At 36.2% G+C, this 13,716-nt stretch overlaps 1 protein-coding gene across 1 annotated transcript in view; it reads left to right on the plus strand.

Annotated features, from left to right (window-relative positions):
- The window catches only part of LOC127638672 (copine-8), a 210,708-nt gene extending 199,270 nt beyond the window's left edge, over positions 1–11,438 (plus strand). The window contains exon 20 of the mRNA XM_052120293.1: positions 3,542–11,438. Coding sequence (XP_051976253.1) covers positions 3,542–3,730 — 189 coding nt within the window. The 3' untranslated portion in view covers positions 3,731–11,438. The remainder of the gene's footprint in view (positions 1–3,541) is intronic.
- The last annotated feature ends 2,278 nt before the right edge of the window (positions 11,439–13,716 follow it).

The raw sequence follows: 13,716 nt of genomic DNA on the forward strand, positions 1-13,716 counted from the left end.
ATATATATATATATATATATATATATATATTAGGGCTGTCAATCGATTAACATTTTTAATCAAATTAATTACACGGTGTCCCGATTAATTAATCGCGATTAATCACATATACAAATATTTGCTGAGAAAGCCCCTCATTTAACAATAATTCAATATATAATGATTATACATATTTATATCAATATATAATTATACATAGTTATCTTTAAATATTACAAATTATATATATATATATATATATATATATATATATATATATATATATATATATATATAAAAATATTCAGATAATTAAAATGCATTACATTCTTAATCATTGATAAGTCAATACAAAAAGCAGTTTAGAATACAATGTATTGTTTACTACCATATTATTGATCATAATCCAATCATTGGCACACAGTTTACAGCAATCCATTTGACTTTTTTTTTTAAGCGTTATTTTTTGTAAAATTAATCGCATTGAATTAACGCGTTAAATCGACAGCCCTAATATATATATATATATATATATATATATATATATATATATAGGAGAATATAATGCCTTCTTTTGCTATATCATAGCTTTTAAAGTCCTGTGTGGATTCTTATTTCAGTGTAGTTACAGTTTTCAGTGTCATAAGTATTTAGATCGTTAGTTCTGTACAGCAGTACCGCCGCTCTCTAAATGGGCACCAACCCTGATCGTGGAACACTTGCTGTGTCTGAAACTGCCCCTATAGTGCACTATTTGGAGTTTTCGCTATTTTGTAGGAGTGTCTGAATTCTGAGCGAGCCACTCGTTCCCTACTTTTTTTCACTCATTCTTGCCCACAATGCACTCTAATTTCAAGTGTACATTTCAAGTACACTTGATGGTGGTTAATTTCCCACAATCCACCACGGGAAAGACGTACGAGCTGGGAGTTTATTGCTTCCTTCACTCGTGCAATGTTTTATTTTATTCTGAATGTAGTAAATTACTTTTTGACAAATCATTACTGGATTAAAATAACATAAAAACATATAGAGAGACAAACCATACAGATACATTTTAAAATATACTCTTTATTTGATCAAATGTGTTTACTCTTAATATTAACACACAGTATATATTAAAAATGACAAACAGAATGAAGATTTATTGTATTAATATATTATTTAATAAGAATAACTAATAAGGATCAAGCATTTTAAAAATTTCATATGTGACGTTGTTTGTGCACCAGCCCCAGAGCCTTACTGCTGAGATATAGTGCACTAAATGCCATTCACTATATAGGAAACAGTGAATGAGTGAACGATTGTGAACACAGCCACTCTCGTCGCGACAATTGCCTTGTGCACATCACACGCCCCGCGCACCTCGCTGTCCACGTGCATAAATGATGTCAGTTTGCGCTCCAGTTGTCGATCACACGAATGGCAGTGATTTACACTTAACTTGGATGTTTACATGGATTTATACAGTTAATCCGACCTGAAGTAGCTGCAATAGTTTCCAGTATCCCCACGAAAACACGGAGTAAATGCGTAAATACTGCTTATGACATGCGGGACAAAGCACACTGATACATTGCTGCACTCATTTAAAAATGTATACTTCAAAACTGATGTCAAAAGTTACAGAATCACCCTGAAAATGACCGTCTCATTACACAGAAAAGCCTGTGTTAGAATTAGAGCCAAAATTTACCTCAGCGTGCTGCCTGAAGTTGGTGCTGTGACTTTAATCTTGAAATATCCGCTTGTCTTGGTGTTAAAATAAGGAATTGCATGATGGAACTATTCTTTTTTCACTGTGTAGAGGGAAGAAAGTGTTTCACTTTGAAGAGTTTGATGCTGCTGCACTGATGACTTGAGTGACAGTCTGTTAGAGCGTCTCATCGCACAACTGAGAACTTCTGCTCTCGTAAAAGTCCCATTCAATAATCTCTCAATAAATTACACATTAATTCAAATTAAACCCAGTAATGTATGACAGGAATGCCACCCATTGTACTTCAGTGAGAGTAAAAAGTACCCACTTCTAAACCTATTTTCCCCAAAATGTTACTTAAATGTAACAAGTTATTACCCACCTCTGATAGCATCTTTTTTACAAAACAAACATTATTTTTAAGATTCTATGTGCTGACCTTTGTGGGCAAAGCACGGTTTGTTTTTTTTGTTTATTTACAGTGAGTGTGTTGATGTCTTTTTCCCTCTCCCAGCCATGAAATGCCCCGACCAATCAAATTTGAGCTTTCGATCACGTGTCAAGAGCGCTCCAGGTACCAAAATCCAGAGTGATCCCACTGAAATTGGAAAGAGTAGGTTAACTTTACTTTAGCTAAAATCGGTCTATGCTTACTTACACTGCCCCCGAAGGCCAAAGCGGTAAGCATTGTTGGGCGTTTTTCCAGTTGTTTTCAGCTGTACAAGCTGTAATGCAGTGAAGAGGAATGCATATATATTTAACATGTAAAAATAAAATGTTTATAAAAATAAAATAGAAAGTACAAATGTAATGTAAGAGGAAAAAATGCAACCTCCGAATCGCCTTGTCACTGATTATGCAAACGCAATTACATCCTGGTTTCCCATGCTGCTAACGCAATGCACTAGCGCCACGGGAAAGTAAACACGTTGGAGCTTATTCAAATATGTCTGATAGGAGATGGCACTTGTCGGTGAGTTGGCATAATATGGCCAATCCTTGGGTACCGGATCATGCCGACTTTCTGTGTGATCATGTTGCAGAAGCAGAGCAATTGGTGGCGCAAAAGCACAGAAAGCTACTTTGCCCACCGACATTAAACGCTTGAGGAAGAAATCGTAAATCAGCAGGAAGGATGTGTATTTTATTTGCATTAACAACAAAAACGTATTTTCTCCCATGGGTTCTCTTAACATTTCTCTTAACTTTGCCATTGTATCACTTTTTAATAAACATTTCAGATCTTACGTGGCTTTTCTTTATGAAATGTATTAATACTATTGCCATAAGCTATTAGTGCACCCTATACCCATGTAACAGGAGCCAGCTGGTATATGAAAACTGTGCGGTGTGTTTAAACCTCACTCCCCTGGCCTAGGTTGTAGCCTTTAGCCTCCTAGTTAGCGCACCCACCCCCCATGCCAACTGACCACGGTTCGAATCCCGATTCGAATTTGTTATCAAAGTGATTGTCTATACCAAAAATGCATCAATATACATTTTCTTTGATTGTCTTTTTTTGATCAGCTCACGAGAGAACTCTTTCGTTCTGTAACTTCCTTGGTTGTTTTGCAAACGTTGCACCTCTAACTGTACTAGAGTACCACTGACTGTCGATCAGCACCACCTATAGTAAAAGCATGAATGCTTTAAAAATCGAATATTTGTGTCGCTTTTGGTGTGAATGGGCAATTTGTCTGCAGTTTGTCTCGCTTTATCATGTCCCATCCGGTGTGAAAGGGCCTTTAACGTTGTATGACCCATTGCAGTTAATGAGAATTATGGGGGGGTTTCTATTAAGTGTCTATTAAGACTGGCCAGAGTCAACTTGTTCTCACATGTAACTCTTTTCATTTGCAGTTTGTTCCCTTCAGAGACTACATTGACCGCACTGGAAACCACATCCTCAGCATGGCCCGCCTGGCTAAAGACGTTCTGGCTGAGATCCCAGACCAGTTCCTGTCCTACATGAGGACCAGAGGCATCAAACCGTCGCCCGCTCCCCCTCCGTACACACCCCCAGGACACCCGCTGCAAACTCAGATCTGAAGAGGGCCGAGGAGTGAACCTTGCATTATCTCAGCAGCTCTTTCTCAATCACTCAGTGATGTGGAGGTTCCCTCGGCTCTCAGCTCTCTCTGTCTCTTTCTCTTTGCACTAAGGGAGGCTGTAGATGGACGCCATAGTTGGACAGGGTTCTGAGAAATTTTACTTCCATTACAGGCGTTCTCTGTCAGGATGTCTCTCACTTTCTCTCTCTCTCTGCCTCTCAATACCTGGCTAGTTTGAATCTTAGGGCAATGGTAGAAATAACCTTTCGTTTGTGAAATAAAGGATAAACGAAGAGGTCGAACGACTAAACGACAGTGTTGCGCACTGTCTCAGCACAGCAGAGCAACTCACTCTTCCTCCTCAGACCGGGAAAAGTCTAACCAATCACCAGTCGAAAATTGACTGTTGTAAATACGTTTTGAAGTAGATTTCTTCCGTCATTTCTTATCTCTTCCTCTTCTCTGAGCTCTCACTCAATGTTTACATGTTAATGATTTTCTTACTATCGAATCAAACTTTTATAAGCGTAAAATCTTCGACATGAACTTTGCCGTACGACTCCTCGCAGCGTGTTATCTTTGCCATGCCTGTCAGGTTGCAGTGGCCGTCGTCGTCATGGAAAACCACATTTCTTGCATGGAAATGGTGTGCTCAGGCATGCGATACATGTGTTGCAACGTTCACATTATTTGGCCTTTTTCTCTTTCTGCTCACTCACTTTCTTTTACCTTTTTTTTTTTTGCCCTGGCACAAGCGTGAAAGTCAGGCACCTGATTCTGTATAGAGAACCTTATATGATTCAACATGCTTCATTGGATTTTAACCAGAGCAGCTGCTCTTAAATAAGAGCCCAGTGGTCAAAAACACAGATGCCATTATTATGTCCATATTTTTGTAGTCATTGCATTTGTTATGATACATTATATGTATGGTTTGTCATTTTCTTCCATTGATTTGATGCTGTTTTATGTTTTTCAGTAATGTACAATCATACATCCTATTTGATCATAACCTGGTAGAGTTGCCCAAAGATAGTGTTGAATAAGCACAAGCTAATTATAAAATCCTCTTTGAAGGATTTTATTGTGAATATTACAGCCTTTTTTTCCCTTGAGTGTTGAATTATTAGCCTAATTTACACAAAAAACCTTTCTAGAGATATTTTTGATCCCGTTATTTGAGACATTTGTTGCTGTTATCAGGAATTTCATTCCAGGTGTTGACATAGTCATATGTTTTTTTTCTCTTTACCACACAAAGACAAAAACTGGAATACCATCTGAAACAGCACAGAGCTCCACTGAAAAAATATTTTCTGGATTTTTCCAGTTAAATATCTGATCCTAAAAACAAGATTTACTTGATAACAGTGTTGGGTTAGTTACTGAAAAATACTTCTCTAAATGTGTAATCAAATTACTATACAGTTTACTTAATGGAAAAGTAATCACATTACAAATAGCGTTACTTTTAAGTTACTTTCTTATTTTTTGTTTTTTCAGCAGTCACAGAAACACAAACACATATATATATTAACATAATTCTTTTTTTAAATGCATTCTACATAAATATTATTTAGGAATTTGTGTTACCCAAGTAATGTTCTTAAAAGTAATTAACATAATTGAGTCAGTAACTGTTATATGATTATAAGAATTTAAATTGTAATGCATTACACTACTCTTGCCTTCTTAAACAAGTAATCAGATTACAGTAACTAAGCACTTTGTAATCAGATTACACCCCAACACAGAACCATAATTGTGTAAGATTGTGGTTTAAACAAAGCCCCACAAAATGCTCTTTTGATTACATGCTTAAAACAAGAAATATACATTTGCAAATGAGAAACAAAAAAAATAATATATATAAAATAATCTTTTTTTTATCCTGCACAATTTTTCTTCTCGGTTAAATAAATCTTTTTTAAAGGGGTATTTTCGGGGTTTTTCCTGGGAAACAAAGAAACAATACTAAAGAAGAAAGTATTTCACAGTGTCTGTGATCAATTTTAGTAACTTTTTTCTCTCCAGAAAATAAATGAAGTGAATTATATTGAATCTTGCTTCATTATGATCCACTTCATTAGTAGAGCTCTTTAGTTTTGTACTGGACATCATTGGTTTGTTAATCTCCTTCATTGTTATCATTGTAAAACACTATGAGAACACTTATTTTTGTGCTAAAGTATCCCACACATAGCAAATGTGAATCCTTTTGTATGTAGCAACTAAAACGGGAAATATGGAGGGGGAACAAACAACAACTGTAACAAAACTCAGAAATGATATTTTCCTGTCACACCACAAGCATGGTGAAATATTTTAGGTGACAGGCTCATGTTGATGAGAAACATTGCCTTTGTCTGACTGCCTTTGGGGAATTCTTGATTGACGTTCCTATTTGTGCTGCTTTTTCACACAGAGCCTATAGAATATTTATGAGACATTAACACACACAGTGACCTCAAAAAGAATAGTTGAGGGATAGTTGGGGTTAAGGGATAGTTGACCAAAAATGTACTCAACCTCATGATATCCCAGGTGTGTATGACTTTCTTCAGCAGAACACATTTGAAGAAAAATAGAAAAATCTCTCAGCTCAGTAGGTCCTTACAATGCAATGGATGGTGATCAGACTTTTAAAGCTCCAAAAATAACAGACAATCAGCATAAACGTCATCCATACGACTCCAGAGGATAAATTGATGTCTTCTAAAGTGTCACGGTCACTTTTGGTGTGTAAAAGATCATTTTTTTTGTATGTTTTAACTGTTAAGCAGAGGTTAAATTGGGCCGGAGCGCACCGGAGCGCAGCTCCGCCTCCTCAGGTCCACAACACACCCTGACGGAGCTCAGCTCCGTCTCCTTCAGAGGCGGCGGCAGCCGATTTTGAATGTTTTGAGTGTAGCCCCGAATGAATTTTGAAAAGTTGACTGACAAATATGAAACCGGACAAAAGCCTATGTAAACCCCCGAAATCATAAGTTGCCTTATTTCATTGTGTTTTGGCTTTGCACATACTGCATACAGCCTGTAAAAATAGACATAGGCATAATCTAGCCTATAGAATAAGTTCCTTTGCTGTCGGTAGCCTATGGGCGACTCCGTTTATTCCTCTCTGTTGAATATGCAGCAGGTAGGGGAGGAGCTGACATCAACTTACTTTACTTAGTGGCGAGTTAACAGCAGTTAGCTGGAAAGACAGCAAAAATGAAGCAAATGAGGCTTGTAAAATTTCCGAAAGAAGTCAGTGGGTAAGAATTCACATTTGTTTTTGTCCTTAAAGTCTAAAAATCATCATCTAGCTGGCTTTCACCCACAGTAGGCTAAACCTCAAGACATCCACTACCGCCTACTATAATATGTTATAGCCTCTGGCCTCGTGGTTTGTTCAATCTCTTCTCACGCCGGAGACCGCGGTCCGAGTCCCATTCGTAGCATAATTTTCTTGTTTATCAGGTGTTGTTTTCGCTAAGGATAACCAATAAGCATTAACATAAAATGTATGTGTGACTTGTTTTGTGATATTAGTTTGTAGTAAATATACACTTTGAGGGTAGCAAAGATGTGCCAGAATCAGGCATGGAAACTGGCAATTAATCAGTCACTTTACTTTAGAGAAAGTTAAAAGTGAAACATTGTTTATCTCAATGATCCTAATGAAAGGATTTTGACAGATGAACATGGAGAATTATATACAGTTCGATACCATGGTGTGTCAATGAACTTAGACTAAAGTCATTCATGTATTGCTTTAACTTAGGATCTTATACATCATTTTGACTATTTATGTCAAAAAATATAAATTATTTATATAAAAAAAATTTTTTTGCTTCACTTTTCTCACTATAATATAACTCTTTTGTGATGACTTTATGTTAATGTACATGAAAATTCAAGAATCATGATAGATCTAAGGGCAATTCCACTGATCTGCTCTTCTTCAATGGTATTGGTGTACAATTTGACATATGTAGCACTTGATGAATTAGTTGTTTGAAGCTGATTTGCAGTAAGTTATGTGCTGTATCTGTTCTTTTGCATCACAGATGATTCAGGGAGGAGAGAGGATGTTGAGGATAGTATAAAGTGGAAGGTTTAGGAACTGTAGAAACAGGCCCAGCCAGAGCAAAACTCAAAGAATACCCTCTCACCAGCTTTGGACTACAGAGAAGTGGTTGCTAGTGTGAAAATAAAATGGTCTGGGCTAAGCCCCGGATGTCCTTCAATGCTGGAAACGCCTCTGTGTCGTCCTGCCATAGATTAAACATAACCTGTATTTAATGTATCCTGGGTTGCATTTCCTTTTATGTTGCATAGATTTGTTCATGGTTTTCCGGTACAAGGACATGCATCATGTGACATTATTTTTGTTGTTGATGTCAAAATCTACAGAAACTGTACTTAATATGGGCCCATTATTATCTCATTTATTACATAATATTACATATTTATACACATATTACACAGAAGGAAAGGCTCCTCATTACCATGGTTAGGTCAGTGTGCTATAGTCTTAAATAATAATAATAAATTAATGTATTTATGAAAAATAAATACTAGCTGAAACACATCTTGAAACTTTAAACGGCCACTGTTGATGTCTAATAATAATTCTAATAATTCTACCTTTAGATTATTTCATATGAAACTGAAACATTTTACTTTTACTCGTGTAAAATCCTGAAACAAATTTGTAAAGGTGATGTGTGTAATTATTAATATTTTTAACTATTTTGTTAAAGGGGCCACATCAGGCTTTAAGTAGTGCATGGGGGCCACATTGTAATGCTTTTGAGATACAATGTTATGCATTGATTTGGTTTTTGTAACTTTTAAGCCAATAAATAGTTGTGTACTCAATTTTCTGAAGTGTATCTGTGACTAGTGAGACTATTCTGCAATTGCCTAAAGTATTATATTGCTCTCAAAGATAGATACTTTTCTATCAGGCATTACAAAACTCAATAAAGGCGGAGACTATACATTTATTTTGCCATCTCTACTTCCCTGTTCATTTATTATTCAGTTTTAATAATAATAAAAATAAAAAAATGTATAGAACGACTAATGTTTGTCGCAAAGCGGACGAGTTTACTCTTTTTTTTTTTTTTTTCTTTCTAAAACTTGTCATGATGCGTTTCTCCTCGATGGTTTTTCAACACTCAACAGAATAACACAGGCAGCATGAATATGATAAATAATTACTGCAAGAGTTACATTAACATACAGGTGCGAAGGGACTTCAACGTTTCTAAATTGCACAAATAAAAAATAATAATAAAATAAGTGAATTGTAAAGTATTTGTCTTTGTTTGAATAACTACTCAACCCTAACTTGCACATTAATACTGGAAAAAGAGCCCCTTTGGTGTAAAAACACATTAAGTCATTTTACGGCGGGATTTTAAATGATGACCATTCACCGTAAATAAGGGCTCCCCCTCCCTACAAAAGCCAATTTAACCACTGCTGTTAAGCATTACTTCCGGTCAGCAGCAGTATGCACGTGTGACAAAATCGCTTTGGCATGTTCACATGGAAACTGACGAACATGCGCCACACCCGGAAGAGCAGTGCTGTTTACATCTTAGTAGGAGGAATGCTGTACAGAAGCTTTGTTTATTTTGGTTTAGATCTGTATTTGTATCTATATGTTTTTCACAATTGTGCATTTGTTTGAAAAATGTGAGATTACGTCCATAACGTGCCAATGCAAACCGCATTGATCTCGTGAATGTGTATACTGCTGCTGAACAGAAGTGACGGTTTATAGATAATAAGTACTTAAATATTGATCTTTTCCGCACCAAGTGCAATCATATCACTTTAGAAAACATTCATTTAACCGCTAGAGTCGTATGAATGACCTTTATGCTGACTGTCTGTGATTTTTGGAGCTTCAAAGTCCGATCACCATCCACTTGTATTTTAAGGACCCACTGAGCTGAGACAATTTTATTCAAATGTGTTCTAAGAAGAAAATAAAAAGTCATACACATCGGGGATATCATGTGGTGAGTAAATGATGAGGTCATTTTCATTGGGGTGATCTATTCCTTTAAAGCAGGGGTTTTCAAAGTCTTGGACAGTATGCAAAATGGACACTTTCTGGTTGTCAAAAAATTGTGGAACATGTCCATATAATGTGCTGACCAATCCCAGTGTTTGCTCTGCTAGCCTAGGACACCTGTGTAAATTAATAAGTAAAAGTAATAACTTTTCAACAAAAATGGCAAATTCTTCATAAATTAGAATTAACCAAGATTTGTAAATGCAAAAAAATATTGTTATTATGAAAGTATTCGGTCACACTTTATATTAGGTGGCCTTAACTACGATGTACTAACATGAAATACATACAAGACTATGTATTAACTGTGTAACTACATGTTGTCTTACTGAGGTTGATGTATGGGTAGGATTAGGAGTAAGGGTTGGGTTTGGGATAAGGTTAACAATGTAACTTTAAATGTAATTAAATGCAACAACGTGTTTGTACATAATATGTACATTGTATCAAATGATTAAGTACATAGTAGTTAAGGCCAGCTAATATAAACTGTGACCAAGTATTATAAATAAATTATATACAGAGTTTGGTTAATTACTCGAAAAAAATAATTCACTACAAATTACTAATTACTATTCAAAAAGTGTAAACCGATTATTCAAAAAATTTGAAAAAAGTAATCACATTAAGAATAACTTTTAAGTTACTTTCAAAATATTTACATTTCAATAATTTAATTAAAACTAATGTCAATCATGTAAGAAGCCTTCTGATAAATTGTGTCCAAACGTTTGACTGCCAGTATACCTAGTACTCATAATTATGTAGCATTAAAAACAATTATTATAATAATTTAGCTTTCTAAATTTGTTATTTATTTTATTTACAGTTGCTTTCAATATTTTGCAGTCAATCAAATTGTGTTTTTATTTTTTTACTTTGGCAAGCGTGAACGGCACAGTTTGATGATTGAAGAAAGCTGTATGTGTGAAAAAGCAGCGCTTGACATCGCTGGTCATTTGACAGCAGTTTCTACACTGCAAATGTTTGCTCTCAACAGTTGCTGTGATGCATTGACTCGCCCGCAGCCCTCTTTCTCTCTGCATTGCTGCTGCCACGGCAACTGCCACTTTGGCAAGCCCATCCACCTGTGAGCGTGCACCTGTGTGTGTGTGTGTGTGTGTGTGTGTGTGTATGTGTGCGTGTGTGGGTGCCAGCTCGGCAAGCATCATCAAATGTTTTTAAATTTGTGACTCGACTCATATGAAGTTTGTTTACTGAAGATATCCAAATATTATATTGTATGCTCTTCATATCTAATTTTACGTGCACTATGTTTGCATGTACAGATTCACCAGTTCTTTTGTTATTGTTAAGAGTGTTTTTGAGTAAAAAGAAAAAAAAAACAGGAAAATAACTGTACAAATGGCCTTAATCTCTCACTGAATTCTTGGAATTGTGCGATGCCTTCAGGTATGAATTGATATATATTTTGTGTCAGTGTATGTTTGCTTTCTAGTGTATCATTTCTTTGCACAACTCATGTATGAAAAATATATTATATTGTAATTTTTGGAATCAGTGATTAATCAGAGAAAGCATGACTGGAGTTCTGATTGTCTAGTAAATCCATATGATGAAATTAATATTTCTGTATCAAGTACTAATTTTGGAATAAACATTCGTAATATACACATGGCTGTAAGTGTCTGGATGATATTGATGGGCTAGATGTTTTTCTTCTTTATCATAATGTGAATACTGCTTGCTATTGCTTGCTAGGGTGTTGTGGTGGTCACTAGGGCATTGTCAGTTTGTTCTGTGGATGCTGACTGGCCCAAAAGAGCCCATCTTCAAGTCTCTATGACTTTCTGGTCTCTAGATATGACTCAGGATCCTCCAATGCATTTTTGATGTTTTATTTTTTTGTCCAGCTTTTCATCTGTAGTGCAAACACTGTAGCCTGATCACTCTAATTTCAAAGCACATTTCTCCTTAACAAACCAAACAACTGCAGGTATCATTAATGCCCGCAGTATGAAAGGAGCAGGATTCAGCCTGATCTCACGAAAATTACGTGACTGTCCCAAACTTTTTGCAAAATTATTTAATGTGGTTCGTTACACGTATTGGGTCAGTTCCAAGGTGAAATGTGCACTGTGAGGTGCAAATAGAGAGTAACATTTTCACCTAAACAGATTTTGATTTTTAAGTTAATGCTATATTGAGATTTAAATCAACAAAACCTACCTCCCTACCTTAAACCTAAACCTTACCGATAGTGTCATAAAAGCAAATGCGAGATGAAAAGTAGCTTTAAGAAGTCTGATTCATTTTAGCGAATTGGTTCATTCGGTGTGTTTCATTAAACAGGTTAAAAAACAATTCACAACCGAGTCATCATTCAAAAGGGTGTAAAGGTATCAATGGAAAGGAGGAGGCGAGAACCGGCTTGACGATATAAATAATATTTTAATGAGAAACTGAAAAGACACAAACACACACACATGACGGACATGTCCGTAAACGATCTCTCTCTCCTGCACGATCCCCTGCAGTCAGCCTTTAACCCTCTCGAAGGCTTGATTAGCCTAATACGGGACCGGGTGTGTAGGATCACGACCGCACCCTCCGCCCTGCCACAAAGGGTTTTATTTCTTTTTTTGTAGTAAAAAATATCTGCTTTTATAGATTAGAAAGGTTCCAGGAAATGTTCTGGAAGTATTTTGCCCATTAATTTTTTGCATAAGCTTTTAGTGAAATCTTCCATCAAAGAGTTGTGAGCCATGAACCAAGCCAACCAGCTCTGAGGTGATTAACAACATTACAAACTGGGATTTGAGGCAAAAAAGTATTTGAAAATCTGAAAAAGTCAAAGGTACAAGACTGTGTACTTACTGTCTTTTACAAGGGCACGAACTACAATCCCATGAAGCATTGCCAATGATCTAATTGAACAAAGAACAATGGGAATATATAAAACTATTGATTTTACATAGTTGATTATAAGCATAGAAACAATATATTTTACGTTTATTGCAAAATACTCAAATATGTAGAAACATATAAGTAGTTTAAGGGTGAAGGGTGACTGACTTAGTTATGTCATTCACAGTGCGTCATTGGAGTGGGCGTCGCTCCAAGGCACATTTCGCAGGCTTTGTTGGTCGTTGTTCTCTGATTGGTGACGCTTTCTCTGCTGGATCATGGGTAATGTAGTTGTTTACCAGGAATTCCGCTATCAAACATGATTTTTAAACAATGAAGTGGAAATAACACAGACTGATGTCTTCAATGGAAGCATATACCATCGATGATCAACCTCACCCCACCCTAAACCTAACCAATAATGTCATAAAAGCAAGTATGAGATGAAAAACACAAACTGAAGAAACCACTTCATTTTGTGGTGCTTCTTTCTCATGTGAAGAATTGTGTGCTCTTCTGGACTCGTACCCTGGTCTTTTGCATCGCAACTGCCACTCTCTAGCAGTTGAGCTACTGTGCAGTTTCATCACATGTAAACAAGCTAGCAATAGATAACCTTACAAGTCATGTGCTATAGTAAAAGTGTTTAGAAGTCATAAGCTAGCATTGTGTGTGGAACAGCACAAAAAAGTAAGTGTTTATGAACTTAAAGTTTTTTATGATTGGTGTGCAAGTGAATGAAAGTCATTAATGTTGTGGCGCCTCTAGTGTATTGATGTTTCCCTATTCCCTCTCTCTATGTCTGTCGCTCTCTTTCTCTCTCTAACTAGAGACCTATTAGGAATAATAACTGTTTTTAATATTGGTGTGACACTCTAATTGCAGAATGAGCACATTGGCTGGTTGGTAAGTTCCAATTATATGAGGTTGCAGAGGCGTTTGGTCCTGTCGAAGACCATGAACTGGTCAGCTTACCCTTCTAAATTTAAACTTGATCTAAAGTGCACATAACGACATGGTCTCTACTGATGGTCCGAGCA

Source organism: Xyrauchen texanus, chromosome 47 (assembly GCF_025860055.1).
Source record: "Xyrauchen texanus isolate HMW12.3.18 chromosome 47, RBS_HiC_50CHRs, whole genome shotgun sequence".
In the NCBI taxonomy this organism is placed as follows: Eukaryota; Metazoa; Chordata; class Actinopteri; order Cypriniformes; family Catostomidae; genus Xyrauchen; species Xyrauchen texanus.